This window comes from Adiantum capillus-veneris, chromosome 13, assembly GCF_014529385.1.
Source record: "Adiantum capillus-veneris isolate H3 chromosome 13, ASM1452938v2, whole genome shotgun sequence".
Taxonomy (NCBI): Eukaryota; Viridiplantae; Streptophyta; class Polypodiopsida; order Polypodiales; family Pteridaceae; genus Adiantum; species Adiantum capillus-veneris.
Genome location: NC_140943.1, coordinates 151,917,350 through 151,942,035, shown reverse-complemented (window position 1 = coordinate 151,942,035; position 24,686 = coordinate 151,917,350). Strand labels below are relative to the sequence as shown.

General features: G+C 40.9%; 1 protein-coding gene across 1 annotated transcript in view; it reads left to right on the top strand.

Moving 5' to 3' along the window:
* The first annotated feature begins 22,923 nt into the window (after window positions 1-22,923).
* The window catches only part of LOC147445096 (rRNA-processing protein), a 38,715-nt gene continuing 36,952 nt past the window's right edge, over window positions 22,924-24,686 (top strand). Inside the window, exons 1-3 of the mRNA XM_086527573.1 lie at window positions 22,924-23,105; window positions 23,203-23,276; window positions 24,211-24,619. Coding sequence (XP_086383699.1) covers window positions 22,924-23,105; window positions 23,203-23,276; window positions 24,211-24,619 — 665 coding nt within the window. The remainder of the gene's footprint in view (window positions 23,106-23,202; window positions 23,277-24,210; window positions 24,620-24,686) is intronic.

Below are 24,686 nucleotides of genomic sequence, written 5' to 3'. Positions count from 1 at the left end.
AAGTCGCAAACACGTTTTGCAAGATGATCATATGTGGTAGATAAGTAGATATTGTTTTATTGTACTAATTTCTCATAGCTATTTGTCTATTGATATGGATCATTGAAACACGCAATCTTATCTCTCTCTCTCTCTCTCTCTCTCTCTCTCTCTCTCTCTCTCTCTCTCTCTCTCTCTCTCTCTCTCTCCCTGCTCCTTATCCTCTCTCCCTTCCCATTCTTGTTCAATCCAATTGTTTTAAGCTGTGATAATATGATCATTAAGTGCTGACAATTGTGTGTTAATTTGTAACAATAGAACTTCCAAGAGGAAGTTTCACTCAATTGCCTTAATTGAGAAAGACTCCAAAATGAATGAGAGAGAGAGAGAGAGAGAGAGAGAGAGAGAGAGAGAGATAGCTAATCCAAGTGGAGGTGATAATTTTGCAAGGGTGGGTGCAATTCCCTCGTTCGGAGAAGAAGACTGTTTTGTTTCGAGTTTTGGCTTCGACGGCACTTATCGACACATACGGCTCTGACGGACCATTCCAGAGCAGGTTTTTCCTTGAGCACACACAGCTCTTGGACAGTGTTTCCGATCAACGTGTTTACCGATCGATGAGGTAGTAGTTGCTAGTTTTCAACGGTTTTGCTCACAAGTTGTAGCGTAGATTGTGTGGAGCGCTAGAGAGCAGTTTTTTGCACATTTTGGTGCAGTTTCATGCTATGTATGCATATGTGGATACAGCTTGAGCTAGGTATAGCTCACAGGTAGGAGATTTACAGGTTTACATGTGTTTTTGGACAGGTACATGTCCATAGAGCCACTCGGTCAGGAGTGAGCCAATTTGCCAGGCTTTTGGCAACGTATGTAGACCATTTGTGGATTTGTTTACTGAGACACTGTGTGTCTAGTTTTCATGCAATTTGGTGAGATTTTTGAGTTTTTACTCAGTTTCCAAAGGAAACTCTGCCCGATTTTCCCAGATTCTCGCCATGGTTTGCACGTATTCACAGTTTGCTCTCTGATAGTGTAGTGGTAGAGTTGACTCCCACTCGGCAGTTATCTGTAGTTTTTTGGCTTGCGGTTTGCGTTGAGTTTTGACTCATTTTGCAAAGGAAATTCTGTTCATTTTTTCCTCTTCTCGCCATAAAAGTTCGCAGTGTTATTCCATCTTCTACAATGGTTCATATATTCCCACATTGACAGTGATTGAGTGCTTGCTTAGATTTTGACAGGTTTTGTTAGTTTGGAAATGGTGTGGTGTTCTTGTACCCACTCTCGCAGGGGTGAGGATTGTGATTGTGTATGCTTGTGTGGCTACAGATAGACAATCATAGGTTTCACAGGTTTTTACAGATTTTTTGTAGGCAGTTTCTCTCGTGGGATGCGTTTTGAGCTAGCTTGTTCTCTACTTGTGTATATGGTTATGCGCTTTACACTCAGTTGAGCACTTTGTCCCAGTTTATGCTTGCAGAGTTTGGAAATTGTGGAGTTGCTTTTAGGCATATGTTAGCGTCAAATTTGATGCGTTTGATCATGCTTTTGAGCATTGTGTGGTGGTCGAGTTACCTCCCACTTTGTTGCCAGTTTGGCATGGTTTATGGTTGAGATTGTACTTGAGGTTTTGCTCATTTTACATGGGAGAATCTATCATATTTTCCCAGATTTCTCGCCATACTTTGGCTCTTAGCCATTCATTTATAGTATACTCCTAGTAGTTATAGGTTTCCTTTGATCTTGCCTCGTGTTCTCACATCAACGCATACTCCGAGCGTGAGACTATAGCATGCAGGTTATAGGTTTTCACCATTGAGGTACTGGTTGGTTTATGCTTGATTAGCATAGTCATTGAGTGATCTTCCACTTTGTTGCCATTTTGGCGTTCACTTATGGCAGCAAACATGTGTGACATTGAGAGACAGCGGTCTCCTTCTTGCCGATACATGCGTTGTTCGCATTGCGGTCACACAGGGCACATTAGACGTCGTTGTTTCAGACGTATGAAACACGGCTTTGACAGATGTTAGAGAGGCAGTTCCAGTGGCAGTCTATGCGAGTGATGATGATGTCACGCTTGCCTCCAGTGTACCTCTTGCAGATTTGTCTATGGTTAGCACACTTTCTCCACATTGGTTACTAGATAGCGATGCAGTTTTCCACTTCACACCATGTCGTGAGTGGTTTAGCACATTTTCTAGTGGGAGACTTGGTTATGTGCACTTGGCCGATGGTTCGGCGGTTGACATAGAGGGTGCAAGAGATGTTTGTTTGTCTTTGGCCAGTGGTGCATCATACACGCTACGACATGTGTGCTATGTTCCTCAGTTGAGACAGAGCTTGATCTCAGTGAGACAGCTGGCAGCTTTTGGTTGTCAGGTACTGCTTAGAGAGCAGTCTTTCCAGATGCATTGCAGTTCATTATTGATTGCCAAAGGAGCCCGCACAGCGGCCTGGTATATCCTATGCATGTGTCTGAGGTTCATGAAGACGTAGTCTCGGTTTTACTGCTAGCATGCTTTGAGCGAGAGATGAGACGTGTCTTTTTTGCTAGTGATCTCCATCATGCTCAGGAGATAGAGGATTTAGTTGTGCAGGACATGCTAGTAGACTCTGTAGAGACAGAGATAGAGCGGCAGTGCTCTAGTGAGACACAACATGCGTTGTCAGACTTTGTGCAGGCAGAGGTAGAGCAGGTCTGCTCCCTAGAGACACAGATAGAACTGGCAGATATGGAGTTTTTTGACATGCTCATGTTAGAGGCTGATGAGTTGGTGCCAGGATGCACGGTTTTGCCTATGGGTGAGAGGGACGTAGCTTCCCCAGTGTCAGTGTTGACACATCCATACGTGATGGGTAGTCCTAAGGATGCAGTGATTGCAGATAGCACAAGGGAGGCGAGTACATCCAGTCTTGTGCAGATTCTGTCACTGTTTGGGCGTCTCATGTTCGACTTGTTACTGTCGAGGCCCGACCTAGCAACTGCAGTGGGAGCATTTGCAGCAGGGATTGTCAATCATACGGTGGCTGGACCCTAGCATGACACTTTGTGGAGCTTTGCAGACCATATAGAGTTGTCTCCGGGATTTACATGCAGGATCTAGTGTGGGTACACACACACACACACACACACACCTACCACCAAAGCCAATACGACTGCGTGTAGATTGACAGAGTGAGCCAGTGGGCATAGGTTGAGAGAGTCTCTCACCTAGTTTCTTGTACATAGTAGTAGTTTAGCTAGTGGGCCTCACTTATCAGCGCATCGCCTTTAAGTGGGAGATTGTTGGGATAAAGGCGCTCCGCCTTTTGCTCGCCCAGACGTCCAGTGTTCGGCCGCCCATCCACGTGTCTATATACCCTTATTCTTCATTACATATGAGAATAAAGAGCTCCTCATCTTTAGTCTTGTGAGGCTGCTCCACCCACACCGGCTTGTGCTCTTCCTCCTTCCCCGCACGCACCGCATCGCGTACACACGTACGCATCCAAACACACACACACACACACTCATCAAAGACGTCATAAGCGTATGAAGACTTTTAGGTCATATATGGGTCAAAATAGACATCTAAGTATCTCGTAGTGTCCTAAAGCATAAAAGAAGGCCCTAGCCAAAATTTTATTGCATTTGGAGCACATTTGGGCAAAAAGTGTCAAAAGATGGAAATTGGGCAAGGTTCATGCTTATATTGACCATAACTTGCACAAAAAGTGTTGAAATTGATTTTCAAAGTTGTTGAGAGTTGCTTGAGTGATAAAGAGTCTTGGGGATAAAAGTCACTTCATTTTGCCACAAAAGACATCATACACGTATGATGTCTCCAGTGCTAAATTAGAGGCCAAAACTCATATTTGAGCTCACAAAAGTGTTTATTATCAAAAAATAGGCTTAGAGACCAAGCTTCATTTAATTTGAATCACTTTTGGGTTAGTTAACCTCCCATGGAAGTTGCAAGCAACCAAACAAAAAAAGGAGTGATAAACCTAACTATAAGCGTCAGAATCACAAACTAAGACTTGGAGTGGTTATAGTACATCAAGGAGAGTCTATAGTTAAAGTTTGGAGCAATTCTAAGTCAAGAGACATCATACGCATATGAAGACTCCTGGCACAATGTGAGTCCAAACAGGAACTTTGACTAGTCAAAGGACTTCCTTTTTACCCTAGAATCCCAAATATCATTCCAAAACAACACTTGGACACCTTTAAGTGGACCAAAGCTTGTATCTAGTATTGACACTCTTAAATCGCCAGAATTGACCTACAGGAAGATCGAATGCGATAGAAGACTGTTTTGGCCATAACTTGAGCTTCCGGTATCGGACTCAAAAACTTTTTTTATCAAAACGAAGCTCCAAAATAGCTTTACAAAATTTAGTGCAAACCCTGAATAACAATCAAATACCCTTTGGGTTATTCATTGTTGGTCATCGCTCAAAAAAAACATCATTTAAGGTCTCAAAATGCATCCGAAAGTTAAGGGTGTCTAAAAGTGACAATTTGAGAGGATTGTGAGGAAACGATCATGGTTTTGGACATAGTTTTGACTTTTTCCTAACTAAATCACTTGAACACATTGGAATAAGCCTTCTTGCATCAAACTAGAGTTAATGAGCCCAAAAATCATGTCTACTTTAGATTCAAACTCAGCTTATACAAGCTTTGGGATCCCAGCATTAGAGAAGCATCTGCCCATAATGAATCTTCCAAACTTGTAGTTGATGAAGACCAATTTTGTTGAGAGAGTTTGCATGATAGATCGTGAGAGTGAAGGACTGTATAGATACATTGGCGGCAGTGAGGTCAACCTTTATAGGTGCTCAGAGCCATACCCAGAAAAGCTGACGGATCACAAGCTCTTATATGTCTATACAAACGGAGTCGATTGTCAATGGAAATCTATAGTTGTTGACAAGTATGGACAAGAAAACAAAGTTGTAGAAGGTACAAATCCACGGACTGCTTTAGAAATAGGTGGACATTTAGTCAAATGAAGGACCACAGATACCCCCACTGAACACGATAATTGCTACGAGAATTCCAAAAATGGAGCCACCTGGATTTCCTTCTAGAGTGATAATGAGAGATGAAATGATCACAGAGATGGTGGACATCCCTCCTCAAGTGAATCTCCCTAATGGACCAATCTCCAACAGAACGACCAATCCCTGTAAAGAAGACCAATATACAATCAGGTATCAATCGAACCAGACAAGGAGAGTGGAAATCCCGATCTATCCACCAATGAACAACATGGGACCGAGTGCACCACCACTAATCCCATCATATTTGAGTGAAGTCTGAGAACCAACCATTAGACTGACTACAACAGAGTTACCTTATGCTGAAAAAATAAGAATCGAGAGAGGGTTTCGGGAAGACCCACCAGTGGTGAGACACTCACGAGGATATGAACTAGAAGATGAACTCAAAGAAGAAACTAGGCAACCAAGTTGAGAAATGGATAAATAGGAAATACTTCGGGTATAAAGATCCGAGAGACCATGTAGAGACTTTTAGAAGAGTAATCAAAGCAGAAGAAGTTTTGGATTTTGCAACACAGTTTGCAGGATTCAAACTGACTCAGGAAGATGATACGGCTACATGGTTTGACTCAGTGGAAAGACGGGATTTTGAGACTCTAGATAAGCTGTTTGAAGAATTCATCCAAGAATTCTTACAAAAAGGCATATATCACAATACGGTCTCGCAAATTCACAGATTCAAGCAAAAAAGAGCGTGAATCGATACGCAAAGCGGCATTACGGCTCAAGAGGTATGTCAAGTTTTATCCAAGAGTGGAACTACCTATGCAGGCACGATTGATGCTGATCTGTATCCAAGGAATGAGACATGCAGGTCTTCAGAAGGATCTGCATATGATAAGGAGCCTGACGCTAAACGAATTGATCAAAGAAGCTCTTTATTTGGTGGATAATTGTGAAAAGATAAAGAAAAGGATTGTAAGAGTCAAGAAGACAACACATCCTCTCATCACAGTGATTCACAGATGACTTATCCATTGCAAAACAAGTAGCACCTATCGATCAAGAAAAATTTATCAAGGAAATGGTCAAGAGGTTGACTCCTCTTGTAAAGTCTAATCCAAGGGAGCTTAAGTGGTGTGAAATTGAGAGAAAATGGTTAAACCATATGAGGGAATATTTCTAGTATAGCATGGAATATACTAGGGAGAGGTATGTACAACATGTTCCAGTAGCACCTACTCCACCTAGATACATTACAGGGAATGCGCTAGGACCAGTAGGAGTTTCAAGGCCACAGCCTGTCTTAGGACAACACCTTTGTTGTCAGGTGCTAGAATGCATGTAGACATGAGATACACACCAATGATGGAAGCATCTAATAGGCAAGCGCTAGTACCAACTACAATGTATTATAACCACCAAAGCGGGTACTGCCCTTCGAAGCAACAAAAGATGAAACACATGGAGTGGTCAGGTCGGTACAACCTCCACCTCCTGCGTTTTGACATTAAGAAAGAAGGTATGAGATGGACGAAAGGACATTGCGGTTCATTGTGAATAGTGTCTTAGCTAGGTCAGAGCCTGTTTTCAACCAAGAGGAAATGCAAGAATAAGCTCCTCAATTAGAGATAGATTGTCACAAAAGCTGTGACAACCACTTGGTCAAACAATGTCTTGGCATCAGCCAAAAAAGGGAAGGTAATTAAACATTATTACTCGAAGCTGGTTATTGCATATGCCATACAACAAGTTGGGATGATCCTGTGGACTCTTTATCAGTGCATGCCTATCTTGAAAAATGCCATAACAATGGCAATTATACAAGAGAAGCCTATATGGAGAATGGGGATGCATGTCCCTCTACTTCAAAGAGGGTTACAAGATCTGGAGGAAGTAAGGATCCAGGACCGTCTTATGAGGCTTCACTGCAAGTACCTCCTCCTCATATGGGTCCTATGGACGAGGCATCTACAGGAAAGAAGAAAGAGCAAGGAAAATCAAAACTAAAAGGCCCTGTGTACAAACTACAATCCAACATTGAAGCTGCTACAAACTTAAAGCAGGTATTGGAGGAAAGGATTTTGAATGGCAAAGTTGAGTTTACCTTAGGTGAAGTTCTTGGCATAGTTAAGCATAAGTTTCATGAGGAAATTATAGATACCATAGAAAGAAAGAGGCAAACTCTCACTGCATCTATTCCTCCACAATCTCAAGGTGAAGCAGAGTCACTGAAGGCACAAGGGATACATGTACAAGAGAGTGAATGTGATGAGAGAGTGGTAGGATGCTACCAATCATCTAGAAGAGGTATGCATACTAGATTTGTGGATGATGATGATGAAGAAAGCCACTACTCTAAGAGTCATTGGGCAAGAGCTACAACAAAAAATTTAGTCAAGATGGGTGATCTTGAGGAGCCATATGTTGCATTGATAGATCATGGCTCCAAAATCAATCTTATGTCCAAGAGTATGTACATAAAGGGCAAGTGGACTCATCAAGAGATCTGTAGTATGGAGCTTGTCTAAATGTGAAAGTGATCATTGGTAATGTTAAAGATAAGCAAAGCTTATTTGTGCAGGAGATGTCTACCTATCCTCTTATCCTTGGGCAACCATACATCATAGCCATTTGCATGGAAACAAAGGACTTGGATGATGGTTCTGCTTATGCCAGGATAAAGAGCAGAGATGGGAAGCAAGCGGTGTAGTTATTGACTTTGTGTGTGAATCATGAGAGGATTCGCAATAGTCTTCGTGAGTATTCTCTATCAAAGGCAAACAAAGAGTTTAAAGAGTACAAGGAGACAAGGGGTTTTGGCCATGTACTAGTGTAAAGCAAGATTGAAATGGTACAAGAAGAAAAAGGTTCTCGCCTAACGCAAAGTAAGAAGAAGCTTTTTCTACAGTTTTTAGGGGTTAATAGAGCATGGGTCAATATGCTTTATAAATCTTGCAGGTATGAAAAGAAGTGAACGACAATATGTATATAATGTACAGAAAGACATGAAGGAAAATGATTTCATAGAGGATAGTGAATGCATTTTAGGTTTCTTTGAACAAGCTTCTCATGTAGATAATGTGCTTGAGCTTGAGGCTATAATGGATTCTAGCATGCAAGATGAAATCCAAGTCGTGGAAGTGTGCTCTATGGAAATGTATGAAGTGATTAAGGCTTTTGAAGATCAGAAAGATTTTGATGTCAATGAAGGAGAGGGAGTTGGGTAGTACAAAACTGTGGCATGAAGTTTTGATTGTGAGGAATATGTGTGGTCCCTATGGTAGAAGACCTTGTCCAAAAAATATGGATGCAATAAAAAACAAAGAAACACATACAACTATCACTGAAGTTTGAAGATTTCTTGGTGCTTGCGTCTTCTATCTTATTTGGATACCACATTATATACATATAGCAAATCCTCTATATAGGTTGTTGAGAAAAATCAAAAGTTTCAATGGGAATAAGAGCACATGAAAGCCATGAGGAAGCAAAAGAAGCTACTTCTTTCATGACCAACCTTGAGAAAGGTAGACTATACATGTAAAAAACACGTCTTTGTGATAGCGGACACGAGTCCTACATGGATAGGATGGCCAATAGGACAAGACAATGACGAGGAAAAAAGGTATGTGGTGAGGTGTGGGGCCAAGGTTCTGAGTTTGAGATTATGCATAGGTAAAAAGGGAATTATGGGGAGTGGTCACATCATTGAGGTGTGGCAAGGAGTACTTGATAGGGGCATCAGTGGTTGCTACAATGGATAGCCTACATAAAGTCCCTAGGTCTCGAGTTCAAGCATATTGCAGGGAAGGACAATCCAATGGCAAATATGCTATCTAGGGCAAGGCATGAAGATGAACATGACATGATTGCTGAGGAAGATGATGTAGGCACAAAGTTTTACACTATTTCTCATGCAAAGAGTAATCATGCATGTTTTGTATCTTCACTCGAATCCTTTTTAGAGGAGCTATATGAGGGTGAATGGCTCTTGATAGATCACTACTTGAGTACCTTGCAGAAACATGATGATTGGACTAAGCAAGAATTTAAGAGGATAAGAAGAAAATCATATGGATACTTTTTGAAGGATGCTACTATGCTAGTCCATAAGAGATTATCAAGGAGTCCATGAAAGTTCAAGGGCAAGACATCGAGGTGTATGGGCAACATTTGCCAATGTAAAAGAAAGATATTGGTGGAAAAGGATGTATAAGGATGAGTTTGTGGAGTCATGTGTGACATGCCAAATGTATTCAAATGTACGACTCATGATAGACTACAATGGGTTGTGGACTTGGTCACAATGCCTTTGGGACTTTGGCAAATGAGGTATTTATAGTACTTGCAAGAGAAGATTTGTCTAATCAAGTTGAAGGGCATGCATTGAGGACAAAGAATACAAAAAATGTATGTCAATTCCTTTGCGAAGATGTAATCTGTTGTTATGGACATGTGGGAAAGATAATTGCAGATAGAGGAGAATTGGATGCTAACAAAGCAAGGGAATTCTTCTCTAGGATGGGAGTCAAACTAGCTTTAACTCGTGCTTCTAACCAAGAGGGCAATGGCAAGAGTGAAAGAGGGTATCCTCCAATAATTAAAGTTTTGGCTAAGGCTGGTGAAGGTAAGCTTGGACAGTGGCCAAGGATATTGTTTTTTGCATTATGGACACATAATTCAATCATTAGCTATATGCCTGTTGAATTGACGTATGGTCAAAAACCTATGATGCCAACTGAATATGAAATTCTTACATGGAATGTATTGCCATGGGAAGATAGAATGAGTAGAGAAGACCTTCTTGCATTGCAATACATTCCATGTAATTCTTACATGGAATGTATATCCATGGGAAGATAGAATGAGTAGAGAAGACCTTCTTGCATTGCACATACAAAAATTGGAAAGAAGGCCTGAAGACATTGAGCTTGCAAAGCTCAACTAAAGGATGCAAGGTTGAAAAGCAAAGATAGATTTGACAAGAGACATGGGCTTAGACCAAAAGCCATTGAAGAAGGTGATTGGGTGTTGGTGTATGATAGTAGCCTTAAAAAACAACATTCTACAATAAGGAAGCTTGCAAAGAGATGGTTTGGTCCCTATGTTGTCAAGCATGTGCATGGAAATACAACCTTATACCTTATGTTAACTGGATGGAACAGAAATGAAATTTTTCAATGTAGGAAAAAGGAATAAATTATTCAAAATAAGAGGGGATTTGATCCATTTTATGCACAACCAGGTGAAGATGATGATGGATCCAACTATATGCAAACTAAGGATGAAAGTGAAGTTATGGTATCTAACCATGTGTTTTGATGCAACAAATACGATTGTGGCACATACTGAAGGAAGTGCAAGTTTAGAGGGGGTGGATGTTGTCTTTGTGGCATGTACACAATGTGACATTAAAAAATTCACCTCACTCTTGACACGTTTTGATGCATGGAAATAAAAGCAATCATGTACATATTGTGATATATGCTAAAGTGGCTCCTGCGATTGTTATCATGTACATACCATGGGTGTGGATGTGGTGTTGTTGCGTTTTTCCAATTGATAAGATGCCTAATTTGGTTTTATAATGTACATATTCCATGTGTTTGATGGTGGCACGCTCATCTCGCCTACAAAGATTGATGCGAGCAAAAACTGTCAAAAATGGCAACTAACAGGCATCGTCGTAAAATTGCATGACCCAAATCGAAAAGTGATGAAAATTAATGCATATCTATGCTTTTTATGCTTATGCAAGTGATCCCACAAAAGTTAGCGATGTTTTTTAACCGTGTTTGGAAATTTTCACGTCAATAATGGTCCTTTTTTTAAAAAAAAGAGCTAAAATTGACCTAATTTTGGTTAAGAATGAAAAAAAAGGTCCAAAAATCAACACATCAGCTCATATTGCTGTGGGGAAGAGAGAGAGAGAGGGCTTCTTTTTAGTGTAAAATGTTGCAACTTTTCTCGTCTAAGAAATTCACTTTATGGTTGCTCTATGAGTGTGTAGTGCAGTCCCGCCTCTCCATTATCTCGTATCTGAGCTTGTGAGGGAGGGAATTATAGTTTCCCTTCATTGAAATGGTGTGTGGCTTCAATATGGAAGCCCCTAAATCTCTAAAAAATCAAAAAATGGTCATCATGAAGGTAAAAGCTCGTGAATTCCTGTCAACTGTTTGAAGTTATGACTATGTAATTGGGGGTGAGGCTACAAGATTCCATGAAAGAGGTTTGGGTTTTTGAATGGGATTTGTGCTTGTATGAGAGTTGAGGTTTCATCGCTGAAATTTTAGTATTTTTAATTGCTCTTTTAAAGTGAAATTGGATGTGTATTGGTGATCTTTTCATACGAATTTGTTTACAAAAACAAGCAGATTTCAAGCACAATAAGAAAGAGGGTTTGTAATTGTTTTGTCACGAATGCTCTTAGAATTTAAGCCATCTTTAAGAAGAGGGTTGATGATTTTCCATAAATACTTTTTCACAAAGTGTTCGTGATTCTCATCACGAATTGTCACAGTCAAAGATTTCGCACCTTCCCAGGTAGATCGCACACTTTTCAACAATGTCATCATGATCAGGTGGCATGCCATTGTGTTGACGTGGTATATCATCGTACTGAGGTACGTTTTTCATCTGTTCATAGCAAGAAACGCATGTTAGCGACATAATATGCACATGCCTTTAAATCTTTGAAATTTTCAAAAATTGCTCCAGAAATGTTTTAAAAACTGAACTTGCAATAATTTAAAGCTAGCATTTGAATTTTTTTAAAGACTTAACTTGAAAAAGTATTGCACAATTCAAACAATGACACAAAACTTATGATTTATTCATCATTCAATCATCAGTTGACCGCAGGTTAAAGTAAGTTATAATATTATAACCAACATTATAGGCTCCATTCATACAAATACTTGTAATCTTTCCCTTGGACGGTATGTTGCAACACATTGCAAAACAAGGTGAAAATACAAGGGGGCCTACTAGGAAGGTCTATTGTGGAAGGCAAGGAGGATGAAGGGGTTGGGATGGTCAGGCAAATGGGAAGAGAACATATAAGATAGAATGGTCAAACCAGAATGTGTAGTTAGTCCCTGTTGTTGATGTAGGGAAATTGTTGGTTGCCCAGATGTGGTCAAAGGTGGAGCCATAGATTGTTGTGCTCTCTGTAATTCATTGGTGGAAGGTAAATGATGATAGTAGTTCATGCAGTTTTGCATAGTTTGTGTTCCTAAAGTCGGCATCCACATTGAAATCACCTACCATTATTGTAGGAGAATTTTCTCTTGAAACCGATAAAACATTAGATAGTGTGTGAAGAAAGGAGGGCAATGGGGTAGATAGAATATGGGAAGCCATTAAGCTTGTGTCTTTGGTTAAATTATGAAAGTGTTTTTGGAGAGAAACAATATTCAGGGATTGTATTATGAAGTGAGATTGGGTGAAGTTGTGAAGGTTGCGTTGAGATAGAATCTAGCTTGAATGTGTGTAGAGGCGGTATATCTCTTCCAAAACGCCTTTTTCTACTTTGATGTAGTCACATTATTTAGTCTTTGAAGGAGGTAGAGGTTTTTGGGGTCACAAATACGTGATAGAGCAGTGTAAGTCAGTCCATGTGACCCGATTTTTTTTGGGTCAAAAGCTAGAGTGTTTAGTGTCAAGCCTTGAGCACAGTGGATTGTTCTTGCAGCTGCTGACTATACTAGAAATTTTGTCCTTGTGATAATGTACAATGGGTTCTTGCCTATTTGGAAATCACGAGTTATTTTGTTTATCGGTGTCCATTATGGGTTTATCAATGGATTGTAGAGTTGTTTATGTTCATATATAGTGCGTTGTCCAACTTGGTTTTTCCAAATTGGATCCACAATGTCTGTTTTGTAGTTGTGTTTGTAATTCCTCTTCTGCTCCATTGACAAGGCCATCTGGAATATCGATGTTTCCAACACAAAGCTCTGTTTGAGATGCAGAGATGCATGGAGGCCCGCAGTTAACTTAGGATCTCATGGTCTTTCTACAAGCTATAGGCCTCTTATCTTGTGCGAGGATAGTCAAAGATGCACACGGTGTGTTGTTAAATACATGTTGATTGTGTGAGTCTTTGTCTTTGTTTGAATAGAATAAGTGGGTTATGAGGTTAGTTTGTGGGATTGGTCGGAAATGTGTATTGTTTAAGAAGGTGATGTCAACATTATTATGTTGTGATGTTCTTATTCTGTTGAGGATATTAATGTACATTGTATCTTTTTGTTGCATAGTAATGGTTAGTTCATAGCACTTTACGAGATGGTGCCAAAAGGATCGTGCAATAGCTTCAAGAAGTTGGTTCTTTTTTTGAAAATCCAAGAATCTTGCACTGGGCTAGCTTGGCAAAGATCACCACATAAAATAACATCCACACCACCAAAAGGTTTATAGTATGTTTTTTCAATAGCTCGGAACCTGCCATTGTGGCGTATTAAGGACACTTTGTCACAACTAGTTTAGGTCTTGGTAAGCAAAGATAGGGTGCTAAGTTTTTCTACGAATAATGATATGTTGGATGTAGTGATCAATGGTAGATGGAGTGCGGAGTGTAGAGTTGTGCCTCCGATATTGAACGTTGCCTTTCTTGTGTATGCCACTGGCAACGCTTTTATGGAATCAATGTTAGCGTCCGGTTTATGGCTGTATAGGTGTAATAGTCCTTGTACAATCAAGAGGAGGGTGAATGTTTTGCCAGTCCTTGCTCCGTCGATCAAGAAAAGATGAAGGGCTTCTATTGGTCATAATCATTTTTTGAGTATGACATCGTCGAAGAGTAGTCTTTGTTGGGTGTTGAGTTTTAAGATAATTGTGTGATAGGTGTCATTTGGAAGTAGCATAGTTCTTATTGCGGCATTAATAGGAGTGGGTTGTTTATTATTTTTGTTGGGAAAGTCTTCACGAATGTCTCCATTTCTGGAGGAGGACAAGTTGGATTGTGTTGAGGATGTGGAAGCTGAAGACGACAATCGGTAGTTATGTTGAACCTTATCTTGGAGTGTGGTTTCCTTGTTGTACTTAAGTTTGTTAGCAATGATCGTGCTTTTATTCTCTTGGTAAACATGTTTCCATGTGAAACCTTGTTTTCGATAACACATTGTGGCCTATTAAGAGTGTCTCCCATCTCGAAAGCTTGAATGCCCAACTTAGTGGCCAAATCCGTTGATATGAAGTTGTGAGTACCAAACAAGATGAAGGCATCATGCTCCCTTACCTTTCCCCAAGCATGAGCATCCCATTTGGAGCTTTGATCTTGGAAGCTCTATGAATCTCATTGCGGGCATTTTTCTTGAGGCAAGAACGATAGCCATGTCCTTGCTCCCCACACTTAAAACGTTTGTGGTCCTTACGAAAAGCTTCAAACTCTTCACGAGAGAGTTTATTTTTACCTTTGTAAACTCCCTTCTCCTTGGACCGATTGTTGTTGTGGTTGTTGTTGGAATTGCCTTGGGAAGAATTTTGGGCATTGGTTTTCCCCTTTGCATCACTTTTGTCTTTGCTCTCCATGGGCTTGGCATTCCGTCTAGCCCCTTGTTGGAAACTGATGCGCGAAGCAACCATGGTGTGGTGGATTACTTCGATGATAGAACCAGGCCGTTGGGAGTTGACGTACTCGGCCATTTCTTTAGGTAATCTTGCACAAAATTGTTGCTTTTCCTTGGCAAATTCTATCTTTTAAAAGACAATATCCTTGAGATGTAAATCCCAAACTTCTCCACATACTCGTGGGAGAGAAGCTTGAAACTCCACCATTCGGTAAGCACTTTGTCCTTTGCATCACTTGCAAGGAATTGCTTCATGATGGAAACTTGTAGAGTTTTCCATGTTTGTGGGGCTTCATCGTTGCCACGAAGGCTAGCCCACCATTGACGAGCAGATTTTTGGAAGTGCATAGCTACATGGCGTAGCTTGCAAGACTCCGTGAAGCCCTCGTCTCCAAAGGCCGCATCAAATTGCTAGATGAAGGCCAATACTTTGTCGGTATCATCAAAGGTGCCATCAAATCTATAGTACAAAAGCCTATTGGAGGGGGGACCGGCTCCACATGAATCCGGTCCTCAATTGTTGTCAAGTTCTCTAAACTCTCTCTCTTGCAAAAGTATTGTTCAAGTACTATTGTTATGTTACTACTGCTAATTAAGTTCACCCTCTATGTTCTCAAAGTAGTCTCACAAAAATGCTCACTCTAATTCTCTTAATTCAGCTATTCTCAAAGTTCATAGGCCATTTCCATTACATAAGTTATCTTAGATGGCTTTAAACACAGCAACCTTGATTTTTTTCCAGAGATGAACATGATTTAACCATTTTACTCAAAACAAGGAAAATGTCACTATTCATAGGGTGACAGTTGTAGAAGTCTATATTCATTTCATTTGTCTTTATACAGTCAATTGGATTAGTTGGAAGTTGTAAATTTTCCATCGTGAATGCAAATGTAGGTTTAAAAGCAAAGCGGGAACAAAATGCAGAACTATAGAGGAAGGAGGAAGAGGAAGAGGAGAGACAGAGGCAAATAGTGTGTAGAGCCTAGGATGAACACTTAGGCAGGCAAGAAAATACGTATGCACACAATTGCAAGGAAAGAGAGAAAATTGGAAATATGTACATGTAGTTTTTGACGTTTTGGAACTTTATACATGCAGGTCTTGGTTTGGAGAGGAAAGCAACGTGGTAAGATGATGCGGTACAAGAGGAATAAAGGTGAGTGGGAATAAAAGCAGCATTTATTTACCATGGGAAGGAGAGAACCATAGAAATATGTGCGCCAAGTGTGAGGCTCATAGTACAATAGGAGTGTGAAGTGCTCGAAAGTTTCAAAAGACTTTACCAAAGGAAACCTACTACATATAGGAATGCAATTTGAACCTAAAAGTTTTTTAGGTATCTTTTTGAAAAGTAGTCACAAGGCCGGAATTGTCAATAGTGAAGACTCCAGACTGGGAAGAAGAGGCTAGAAGCTCGCATGCGTTGAACACATTTTCTTCACGCAAGTCAATGAAACACAAGGAAGGGAGGCGACTATTAGACAGGCAAAGTTCCACCACTTAGTTTTAAGGTCTCATTGTGTACTTACCTGTTTTCCATAACCGGCTTCTTGGACTTGAGCTTTATATGCCGCTTTCAACTCTTCCTTAAGTCGTGCGCTGCGAAAACTTGTGAGAATGGTGATGTCCAACACTGAAACTGTGTTGTTGACTCTAGAGAATGAGCCAATATTTTGTCCCACAAACATGCGATGACCCCAACTTTCAAGAGTGTGCACAATTGCATAGTAGTCTTGTTTTTTAGCATTAACAAAGCTTAGCTAGAAGCACCATGAACACATCAAGATCTATAAGTATGGGTGTTTTAGAAAAAGGCAAAACAAGTTCTTTGGTACTTACAGTGTCTTGGTCTTCCGCATTGGGCCCATCTGCGATGACTAGCTCCCCTTGGGAGACACCAAGCTTAGAGTTGTTAGAGTGCCCTTGGAGCATGACAAAGGCAAGTGTTCCAAAATGTGTGCATGTGCATGTGCCTTGTGTGTGTAGAGAGAGTGCTTCAACCAAAAACTGATGAATCTTCACTCCAGGGAAGAAGCTGAGGGTGACCTCAAAAGAGTTTGCCTTTGCGATTAGATTGAATGAATTGAAGAAGAGTGCATATGGTGAGGTGCAACCATCTGTTTTATTTTTCTTTCTCATTGTGACACCTTCCTAATGTATGTTGTCTTTAATACTGAGTTTTTTCACAAATTGTGGAATAAATTGATCACTTACTACTAGAGTAATAGTGCCATTATTTTGTGCATCAACTAAGTCTAATTTTAAAAACCCGGTATACTTAGCCACTTCTACACTTTGTTTGTATGTACCATACTGTTTGAGTATGCAACCCTCTAGAGAAAAGCAAGGACTAGACTTTGAGATATCGGCAATGTGTAACAGAGGGATTTTGTTTGGCACAAAAGGCACTATGGACAATGTTAAATTGATGGTTTCTAGGTTGAAAGACTCCAAGCCACCTTTGCTAGAACCCTCAGGTAGGATAATCAATGTTGCGGTAGCGACTTGTTGGTTCAAGGAGTCCAAGGCACCTTTGGTGGAAGCCTCTTGTTTACAGTGTAGCTCAGTAGCTAGAAGCAAACAATGCACATAGTTTAAAGCACGTCCCAAACAAATTTATGATAAAATTTTATAGTTGAGTGTAGCCAAGTGGGAGCTTACTTTGAGTTCCTATGTTTTCCTCGACCTTGAAGAGAGCTCGAGCAACATCATGGCCGTGAAGTTCGCTTGAGAGGCTTTGGTGGAACACCGAGCAAAGAAGAAGAAATGGGACTAGAGGGAAGGTGTGCAAGAGTGGTGCCACTTAACAAAGCTCCAATTGGGCTCTCGAGAACTTTCTCACAAGGTGTTGCAGAGGATGCACCGATTTCATGGTGTGTGCCTTTACAAACCTATACTACAATGCAACAAAATAGTTATATAGATATCAACGATGGAAGTTATAGAATATACAAACAACAATTAAGATGATAAACACAATCAATTTTGGCATAAGCAAATAAGACCTTCGTCACCAACGTTGTCAACGTCCATGCTTCGAACATCACTTGTTGCTTCATCGTATCCAAGTTCATCAGTGGATCCATGAAAATCATTATCACCATCATCGAAATAACTTGGGTGGAGGTTGAGGCAGCCATTGGCTAGTTCGTGTGATAGAGGTGAATGAGTGCTTAACAAAATCATGCCCTTGGTTACTTGCACTTAATGTAAGAATGGAGGAAAGGTATATGATGTCACAAGGAGCATGTTGAAAGCCTCTACATAAGGGGAAAAGAAAACTATCTCTCTGTCTTTATCTTTCCCTCCCTCTCTCTTTTCCTCCACAATGTGCCATAGTCAAGTGCTTTGTCCTATTAAGTATATGTTCCAACATATTGTCCACATAACAAAGCTTATCCAAATCACATGTGGCAAAAAAGCTATTCTTGAAATGAACAACAATGAACAGAAAGAGAAATTTGCATGCACACTTGCAAAAAATGCATTAATACCATTCCAAGGGTATTTGGAAAAAAGGGAAGGAGCTACCCGCCAATGCACATGTGTCTTTTCTAAGAGGAGTGGCAATTAACATGTTCAAGAGAGTGAAATAACTGACAAGCTATTTCTTACTTTTCAAATTGTGCCACTTTGGTGTGACAAAAGAAGCGTTGCTCCCGTTAATGGTGCCTTATCCCCCACTCCCACCCCCTCTCTTTCTCTCTCTTCCTCTCAAAAAGTGTAGCCTTTATACAAGACTCTCTCTCTCTCTCTCTCTCTCTCTCTCTCACACACACACACACACACACACACACACACACAAATATGCACCACAATGCATAACTTGCCTTCTTCTTTATAGTCTTGCTCTCATACCTCCACCAAAATTAAAGCAGCTCTTTAATAAGTATTTAGTTCTCATAACTTCATCAAAATTGAAACAACTCACTATTAAGTATTTAGCTCACATCCATTTAGGGTAATGAAACAATGCCTAATTTTTTTTATATTTGGCTTGGTTGTTTAGATAAGAAACTTGCACATGTGAAGTGAAAAAGGAGTGAAAATTTTAAAACATGTCAACATATGTCATGTTCTCAAGTCTGATTTCCATCAACCATGAAAGCAAAGGCCAAATCTTCAAGACCTATTCTCAGGTCCCATAAGAGAATTTAAGCCATGTTTCCAATTTCTCATGAGTGGAGTATCTGCAATTTGTCACGATGGAGTGATTTCCCTTCTTAAGTTTATGTTTTAAAATAGTGTGCACACAAGAAAACATAGAAGGTGGAGATGTAATCGACGATGCTTGTGTGTGCTTTTTCCTTTCGAGAGATCGGACTCATGTGGAAGCCAAAAGGAGAGTGGCCGTTGTTATGCTTCACAAGAGAATAGAAATCAATTTGGCAAGCTATTTTTCACCTTCCAAATTATTCCGGCTCAACGTACTCGCGATGAGTGACATCTTCCTCCCACCAACTATTCCTTCAACGTGATCGCATTGGATGAAACCTTCCTCTCATCAATACTTCTTTACCGGCTTCTCCCTCCCCTCTTTATCTCTCCCTCCCTACCCTTCTCAAAGAGTGTAACTCAAATAAATCTCTCTCTCTCTCTCTCTCTCTCTCTCTCTCACACACACACACACACACACACACACACACACACACAATCACACACACACACACACAAACACACACACATACATATAACCTCCCCTTTTCTTTATACTCTCTCCCTCATACTTCCATCAAAATGAAAGCAGTCAGCTACTGAGCAGCGAAATCATAGAAAATCTTTCAAAATGTTAGCATTTGCCATGCTCTCGATTTCTAAGCCACTTTCTCATCAACCAGAAAAAACAAAGGACCAAGTTCTCAAGAGACATCTTGCAAGGAAAGGATATAAAATCTTTCAAAAATGTTAGCTCTCACTTTTAAGTCTCTTTCTCACCAACCAAAAAAGACAAAGGACCAAGTTCCCAAGAGATATTTTGTTTGCAGCTCATTAAAGGCTCACAAAAAACTTTAAACAAAATTCTTAATTCTTTGTGAGTTAAATAATATGCAAGGGGTCAATTGATACATGGAAATAAGGGCTCACCAAAGGTTAAATTCTAAGCCATTTGTTCATATTCACAATGAAATGTACAAAATATTGCTAGCTTTCTTGAAGACGAGCTTAAGAAAACATTCCCTCCGCAATGGTGTTGAGGTAAGCTTTGTCGCAGCTTAGGCTTGAGCCGGTCAAAATGGAGATTCGTCGATTACAAGCAGTGGGAAAGGGAAGTAAAACCAATAAAGTATATTAAAAAAATAGTGCCAAAATTACAAATACATTAGGCTTTAGCGTTGGGCTTTGGCTCAACATTTGGAAAAGAACCGGGATCCTATGTTTTCCAGCTAAATGAAATTATGAAATCCCGATTAGATTTTGAGCTTACCTTTAAGAAAACCTGGAAATTTAAACAAGTCTTACTGTTATTACTGACGAGAGCTTTAAGCTTTGTTCTTAAAAATGGAAGACGAGCTTAAGAGAACATTTCCTTGGCACCAGTGTTAGAGAAAGGTTTGCCTCAACTTAGCCTTGAGCCGATCAAAATGGAGATAAGTCAATTGCAAGCCATGGGAAAGGGAAGTAAAAGCAAAAAAATATGCAAGAAAATAGTGACAAACCCTACAAATTGAGATCTCGATTGCAAATGCATTGGGCTTTGGCTCAACGTTTGGAAAAAAACAAGGGTCCAATGGTTGAAAACCGGCAAAAATTGTGAAATCCCGATTAGATTTTGAGCTTGCCTTTAAGAAAACCGGGGAATTCAAACAAGTTTTAGTGTGATTACCGGCGCAAGTTTCAAACTTTAGCTTTAAAACCGGGAGAATTTTAAGTGTGCACCTTACTAATCCAAATGGCCCCAAAAAAAAGATTTTAACTAAGACAATGGTTTTAACTAAGTGGTGTAAATCCAAATGGTCTATGATAGTTACAATCGACATCATGGCATTGAACAACTTCATCAAGATTCACCCATCAACAGTGTCGTGCATGACGACTCATTGACGAGCAAGACTGGAGCAGCGTCGCCGAGCACATTCTTCAATCAAAAACTATGTGGGGATTTAGGTGTGCATTGCTAGTGAAACTTGCAAGATCTTCAGTTAAAAGCTCTGTGGGGATTTAGGTGTGCATTGCTAGTGGAACTTGCAAGATATTAGGTGCATTGTTAGAAAAAAACCAGGGTCTAGTGTTTTTTTAACCGGCTTAAATCCTAAAATCGCGGTTAGATTTTGAGTTTGCCTTGAAGAAAATCGGGAAATTTTCACAAGTTTTATTGTAACTACCGGCAAAAGCTTCATATTTTGACCTAAAAATTTCAAGTTTGCCCTTATTTTCTTCAATTAGGAAAAATGTATTTTTCTAGCCCTAATTAGGTGTGGCACTACCAAAAAGTTTTTAGGGAAAATTACCAAAATACCATGGAAATTCCCAAAATAACCCTTGAATTTCAAATGTATCTATTTTGGTTGGATTGTTCAAGGTTTTCTAATTTTTATTTTTTTTTTGGCAATAAGGTCCGTTTTTGAGTGCTTAGCGTGTAATTCGTCACAAATTACCTTGCAAAAAAGGGCACCTGTTTCTAAAAACAATGAAGCAATTCTTCTCCAAAGCCTACATAACCGACTCAAATTCTAGTTTTAGCATCTTGTATTTGTATTGATAAACAATAAGTCTTCTTTTGAAAAGCTACAAAAAATTACAGAATTTTAATCTCACGAGCATGAGTATTTTGGGAATTTTGAAAAAATTGAAGGGCATTTTGGGAATTTATGACAAAATATTGAGAGTGTTTTGGAATTTTAGAAATTTGAGGGGTAGTTTGGGAATTTCCACAAATTAGGAGTTTTTATTATGGTCGTCACAAGACCTGGGCCTCTGAATTCCAGAACTCTCTTCTCTCTCACACACCGTGCGCTTCCCCCCCCCGGCACCCCCCTTGTCAGGTGGGATCAACGGTCCACGATCTTCAAACGATCTCGACCGTTCGTTTATTCTTAGGAATAAAAAGAATAAACGGTTGAGTCCCCGCGACTTGAACCCTCCACCTACCACATCGGAGACCAAGGCTCTTCCATTAAGCTATCGCCCACTACTTGAAATGGAGGTGAGAACGTTTGGTCATGTAACAAAAATGATGGGGTGAGGATCACATGGTGTTCACTTCAAGATCACTTTGGGATGCTTGAGGTCACACCGTGATCACTTTGAAATAAGTGCGTTCACAAGGTGATCACATCTTGATTGGGATTCACACGGGGATCACTTGATGTTCACATTAAGTTTAAGTGGATTTCACTTTAATTGTGATCACATAGTGATCACTTGGGGATTAACCCACCATCGGATGGTGCAAAACGGATCCCCCAATCAATAGGGACCGTAGATCCCACCTGACAGAGGGGGTGTCAATTAATCACAGCCCCCCCCCCCCCCCCTCTCACCACCCTCTCTCTCCTCTCTCTCTCTCTCTCTATCTCTCTCTCTCTCTCACACACACAGAAACAGAAACACAAACACAAACACAACGCTTGCGTACTCCACCGCGACTCAAGCTCCCTTGGCCCCATCCTGCTTTGCATGCTCCACTGCGCGACCAGACTCTCTCTCTCTCTCTCTCTCTCTCTCTCTCTCTCTCTCTCTCTCTCTCTCTCTCTCTCTCTCTCTGGCAGCTCGGGCTGAGGAGTTAGGAGTCGAGGAGGAAGAAAACAAACATCGACATTGATGACGAAAGTGACACTGCACAAGCGCCTGGGAATTTGACACGGTGTTGAATGAGGACGGCGCACCAAATGGTCGCGTGCACTAGCAACGTAGTGTTCCGAGAATCGCTGCTGACTATGAAAAAATCCTTAATCTATATACTACATTAAAAAGACAGCCTTGAAGCTCCACGTGGCTACATTTCCATGCACCCACAGCCTCAAGGTCTGCCAAAGGCTTCTGCCATGTAGGCATGACATTGCCAAAGGCTTCTTCTATATTATATTATTATCGGCAAGGGTGAATAGCCACGTGGTAGCAAATAGATGCAAGGCCTGTCTATTTCCCTCCACCTTTGTTGCCACGTTGGAGAAATACCAAACTCACCCATGTGGATCTCCCTTTACTTGCACTCACTCGCCTTGAGCTGCCGGTTTTCTTTCCTTGACCTGCGGGCCTAGCCTTGATCAGCGGGTTTAGTGGGTTGTGTTTATTGTTAAACACCTACCCCTCTCTAGCAGTCCTTGCTTCCACGTTCGACACCCACGCGTTGGCCTTGCACACACTCTTCTCTCCCTACCCTCTGCTAGTGCACACAAGCTCAGCCAGGCCCTGTCATTTTGCTACCACGCGGGACATGGCACGCCTTCCCTCATTGAGTTGCATGAAGGAAAGTCCCCTTCAAGCCCTACGCCTCCAGCGTACCAGCCTCTGGACCCAGCTTGGCGTGGAGGTCAGCGGCATAGCCGAAAGCCTGGCTGACTACTTGCTCTCCCTCTTTGCTCCCTGCTCTCGGCTGGAAAATGTAGATCAAGACATGTATTTGACGAGAGCCAAGAGTGGGAGCTCGCCCAGTCCTTGATCCACAACTTCTCGCTATGCACGTTGGTGCTCCTTGAATAACAAAATCCTACAGCAAAGGCCAAAGCCATGTCCATCATGCGTCGAAATTCCATCTACAGGTCTGGCCAACTCTTGCAAGTGCCTCAGGTGAAGCCATCTGTGGCCAAGCTCTTTCTTTGTGGCCATGGAGAAGCTGGCAAGACAACACTTTACCAATCATTATTGGCACCCTTATGAATTCTAGCATATTGTGGTTTGCTTCGCAAGCCAATTAGCCGGACACGAGGTATGGATAGTGGGCGGTTTTGCAATAAATTCATTGGCAATCTCTTGGCAGCCTATATGACACAAGAAGCATGTAGGAATACTTCAAGTGTGGAAGATCTGTCAGTGCTATAAGTTCATATGCAATCTCTTCGCAGCCGACTATCGAGAAGAAAAGACCATATGGGGATACTTCAAGAGCGCACGATCGGTCACTATGGAGGATAGAGAGATCAGAGATTTACTGAGGAAGCAAGGATGCAAGGACGAGTACCAGCTTGAAGAGATGGTGCTTTTCTTTAAGGAGAGAACAAGCACAACATATAATGCTCACTCCTCACAGATGCTGCTTTTCCCCGCATTGGTAAAGCAAAAGCAGGTTGTATGTCCAAAAGTGGTACCCGATTTAATATCTCACAGCATGAAGCCTTCTTTGGGAGGAGACTGAAATGTTAGGAAACTTCAATGCATCTGATACCATCTGGACTTTTTACTAGACTGCAAGTGAGGCTACGCACCCCTTTGCGATGATTATGAGTGCTACCACCTTGGCTATTGTTGGACATCCTTCTTGAAAGGCAATGTTGGTCCTGTGGTGCGTTTTTTTTGGAGGGGATGTCATTGAACCATGGGAGAACAAAAGCATGGATTGATATTCTGGCTTTTTACCCCACTATAAGCGGCTCCGACATCAGTCAACTGTAAGAAGCTGAGAACTCCAGGTCCGGCCTAACTGCTCCAGAAGATCTGATGACCCAGATAAAAAAATCTTATCTATGAGATATGCCAGTCGATTGATTCTTGGGAATTCCAACAGTGGTGCTAGAAGAGTGGGTTCTGCATGGCAAAAGTCCAGCACCCTATGCCTCTAAATTTGCCATCATAAGAAAACTAAGAGGCTTGAAGGATGCTGTGAATTGGGGATATGTCGAAATACCTCCAACACCGGTAGTCGAGGTTCTCCTATCAACGGAGCTCGAAGAACATGTTACAAATAGGCAACTCACCCCTCTTGCAACAATCACAACTGAATTCTCTTTGAGCACAATTGATGGCGAATTCCCAAAACACTCACATGGAAAGGAACATGTTGACAATATTGTGGTGCTATTAGAGCAGCCCCAAGATGATGGTCTGAGTAGAGCGGCAGATGAATCTCCACTAGATTCATTGTTTAAACGGATCCAACAGGAGCTGCAATGCTATGATCTACGACAAGAGTCAAGGTTTAGGACCTTAAATCTGAGTGTACAAATGCTTAGAACAGATATTGATGCATTGGGAAAGTGCTTA